General features: G+C 35.7%; 1 protein-coding gene across 1 annotated transcript; it reads right to left on the bottom strand.

Moving 5' to 3' along the window:
- Nucleotides 1–2,192: 2,192 nt before the first annotated feature.
- Nucleotides 2,193–2,882, bottom strand: LOC141673503 (uncharacterized). Its single transcript, XM_074480252.1, has one exon. The coding sequence runs from the start codon at nucleotides 2,880–2,882 to the stop codon at nucleotides 2,193–2,195; it is 690 nt and encodes a 229-aa protein (XP_074336353.1).
- Between the last annotated feature and the right edge of the window lie 1,019 nt (nucleotides 2,883–3,901).

The following is a 3,901-nucleotide window of genomic DNA, read 5'->3' on the forward strand; positions in this document are numbered from 1 at the left end:
TTATTGATAGATGCTTATGATATGTGAGCAGAAGAGGCAAGACGTAGGAAAGGGAAACAGGTAGTTGAGGAGTAAAACAGTTGTGATTGGAAGCGAGTGCAGTGTAGTAAGCTAATACCAGGCAAGTGTTCTGAACTTTCTTGAGATATTGTAGTAGTTGATAATCCTGTGATATTGCAAGTGCTTTGAAGCACAGAAACCTAAATCCTGATTTCAGTTATTGTCCTTGAGCCATGAATCATATTCTTTCTAATCCATTGATTATTGTATACCCAAACAAGAACCACAAATCTACGATACTACTCTACAAATACATACAAACTAAATACCAAACACTGAAATGAACTATTATATACTCAACCCATGGTATCTTATACTTTGAAAGACCGAATCCTTGAAACCTTGAAACGTTGATTCCTTTGTTATCCAATTCTTTCATTACCCAGCATCCAAGATTTTAAATTGCCTTATTGATCCTTACAAGGATTGAAACCCTTTCATTGTTAAACATTTATTGCTGTTAATGATTTCAGTTATTGTTTATTATTGCATACTCTGTTATTATGTTAGAATTGGATTATTTTTATAAAATTGTGGACCAGATTCGTGGTCAGACCATATAATGGTCAAGTTAGGCCAATATGTGCCTTGGATCCAGTAGTTAGAGCAATGTTGTGTGCCTTGCTCGGGGTTAGTGCGTGACTGATCAGCAGCCTAACCTTGGTTTTTAAATTAAAAGTATAATATCCAATTCTAAATCATAATCCATTGTTCACTTGATATCATAACCATATTCACCTGATGATCATTATTCTCAGTTTTGTCATTGTGACTTGCTGAGCTAGTTAGCTCATTTGTGCGATGTTGTTTATATTCTTTCCAGTTAAAAAGGAACCAGTTGGTAAAGAGGATCCCCAGTCTAGCGCGAGAGCTAGGGGTTCAGGTTGAGAAAGCTGAGCTAGTAGGCTTCTTTTGGAATAATTTAAGTTTCTAAAAGTTTGTAATAATGTTTAATACTCAGTTTGAATTTGAAATAGTTGGGATTTGAACGGTTTATAATATATTAGTGTGTTTGGCTTGTGTGCATACTTTAACCTGTTGCGGTCCGTGGTGGTTGGTAAGTAGGGTCATTGCATATATTATTATTATCTTTATTATTGTTATAAGCAGGTTATAATTAAGGTGTGTGTGTGGACCCCAAACTTCTGACCCGGGTTTGGAGGGCACCACAATAATGTTATTATATTACAAGTAGATCGTGAGTGTCAGCGTGTTAGTAAAAGTAATCAAATGCTTAACACCATTTTTAATCATATAAACAGAACCACACCCACCCACTTGTCCTTTCTCTCTCTGTCTTAACGTCCTGTAGGTTGTAGCCCTAAAACCCATTTTCATCCCCTGTATTCACTCCTCGACATCAATTAAACCACCGCAAATCGTGTTCTTCTTCTTAAAATGGAGTCCCAAATTTTTAATGATTCAGCCCCAAATATGTATGCTGATTCCGAAATTCCCCCATCCTTTCCTTCGCCGCTTCTTCCAAAAAATCTCACAAAATTAAATTGCGAGGATGATGTCGAGCTGTTTCAAATCAGTGAAGAGAAGCCAGATGATCTTATAGAGCAATTTCTGAACGAAATCGTTGAGGATACGCCCTTAAAGATTATTGAGCAATATATGAAACATAAGAAGAGAGCTTTAAAACCCAAAAAACTGCAGTTCGAAGACCCAACTGGAATGTTGCAAATTTATCTTCCCCAAATTGTGTAAGATTTCTGATCTGTATATAATTTCCATGTGTTTTGAGGAAAAATAATTCTTTTTTCGATTTGAAATTTGTGTTTGATTTGTTGCACTTGAATGATTTGTTTAAAGTTTGTTAACCCTATATTGTGTCTGATATGTTTAAATTTGTTGAAAGATTTTATGATGACCAAGATGGGTGGGACTGAATCCTCTGTAATCAGTTTGTGATTTTGTAATCCTACGATGAATTACATTTTGAGCTTTTTGTAAATTAATTACAAGAGCATAGATAATATATCTGCTACTAGGACCATTTGTTTATACCTAAAAACAACATAAATTACAGATTGGTGTCAAAACAACATATATTAAACAGAAAAACACATGTGTCCAGTCAAAAGATTGAGGTTGTCTAGTCAAAAGATTGATGTTTTCTGCAAGTATTAGGCAGTCCTGTCCTCCACATTGTTTCTTTTGTTTAAAACACCTTGCACCAGTTCCCCAGGAATGGTAAGCTGATTTGGTAGCTGTCCCAAATTTGAAAGCTTTTTCTTGCCTATATGAGGCAGTCTGTAGTTGTTATTCCCATCATTTTTCAATATCTCTGTCATGCAACTCATCAAGGACAGCCACACATAGTTTGTTGTTGTGTCAGTAACCTCTTCATAGGCCCTAACCACTGCATCTACTAGTTGACATATAGTTTTTGGAGCTTTCTCATGCTGCGAACCTTGTATAATACGAAAAAACCCAATATCATTAATGTTTAGGTCTGGACTATTAGGAGGTTGATTGGCCAAGGTTATAAAAACCCCATCTGATTGTGCGGCGTTAACAAAATGCTCATCATTAGCTTTAATATGCGGCCTTGCATTGTCTTGTTGAATGACAATATTTTTGTCAAAATCAGCGGGCCATTTATCTTTAATAGCCGGGATAATTTTGTTGATCAAACATTGTTTAATCACCGCCTTGTTTATACTTTCAAAAGGTTTAACTTCAATAACCCCTTTTGCTCTATTCTTACTTGACCTCAAAGCCGGTTCTTCAAAGGTAAAAGGAAATATACCTATTTTTCCATCAAATATGCAAACCCCATCATTGTTATATCGAGGCCTAGCTATTGCACTCATGAACATAATTTTAGTTATAAATCTCTTTGACTTGCATGTGCGATGTGGTTCGGGTTCGTTAGGTAGGAGGTAATATTTTTGACTTTGCCTTGTCATATAGAACCACTTCTCGTCTATGTGAACTTCATTATACATGTTTACATATGTGGGATTTGTGTAGAGGCTTGAATTTTCAATATGGTTTAACACAAAATTAACTCTAGCTTCCATATTCAAAGGAGTTGAAATTGGTTTCAATGCATTAGAATGTGATCTAATCTTACCTTTCTGAACTAGCCTATGGACAGTAGATTTGCTTGCATTTAAGTGACATGCCAATATCCTACTCCCTCTGTCCCGTCCATTTCTTTACACTTTCCTTTTTGGTCCGTCCCACCAATTCTTTACACTTCCTAAAATAGAAACATTTATAATACTAAAAAAAGAAAATAATGTTATTATATTACAAGTGGATCGTGAGTGTCAGCGTGTTAGTAAAAGTAATCAAATGCTTAACACCATTTTTAATCATATTAATAGAACCACACCCACCCACTTGTCATTTCTCTCTCTGTCTTAATGTCCTGTAGGCTGTAGCCTTAAAACCCATTTTCATCCCCTGTATTCACTCCTCGACATCAATTAAAGCACCGCAAATCTTGTTCTTCTTCTTAAAATGGAATCCCAAATTTTTAATGATTCAGCCCCAAATACGTATGCTGATTCCGAAATTCCACCATCCTTTCCTTCGCCGCTTCTTCCAAAAAATCTCACAAAATTAAATTGCGAGGATGATGTCGAGCAGTTTCAAATCAGTGAAGAGAAGCTAGATGATCTTACAGAGCAATTTCTGAACGAAATCGTTGAGGGTACGCCCTTAAAGATTATTGAGCAATATGTGAAACATAAGAAGAGAGCTTTAAAACCCAAAAAACTGCAGTTCGAAGACCCAACTGGAATGTTGCAAATTTATCTTCCCCAAATTGTGTAAGATTTCTGATCTGTATATAATTTCCTTGTGTTTTGAGGAAAAATAATTC

The sequence above is a fragment of the Apium graveolens genome, chromosome 7, assembly GCF_009905375.1.
Source record: "Apium graveolens cultivar Ventura chromosome 7, ASM990537v1, whole genome shotgun sequence".
Taxonomy (NCBI): domain Eukaryota; kingdom Viridiplantae; phylum Streptophyta; class Magnoliopsida; order Apiales; family Apiaceae; genus Apium; species Apium graveolens.

Bases quoted from the DNA above. Each gene is read 5' to 3' on its own strand.
- LOC141673503 (XM_074480252.1), bottom strand. From the start codon at position 2,882: ATGAGTGCAATAGCTAGGCCTCGATATAACAATGATGGGGTTTGCATA.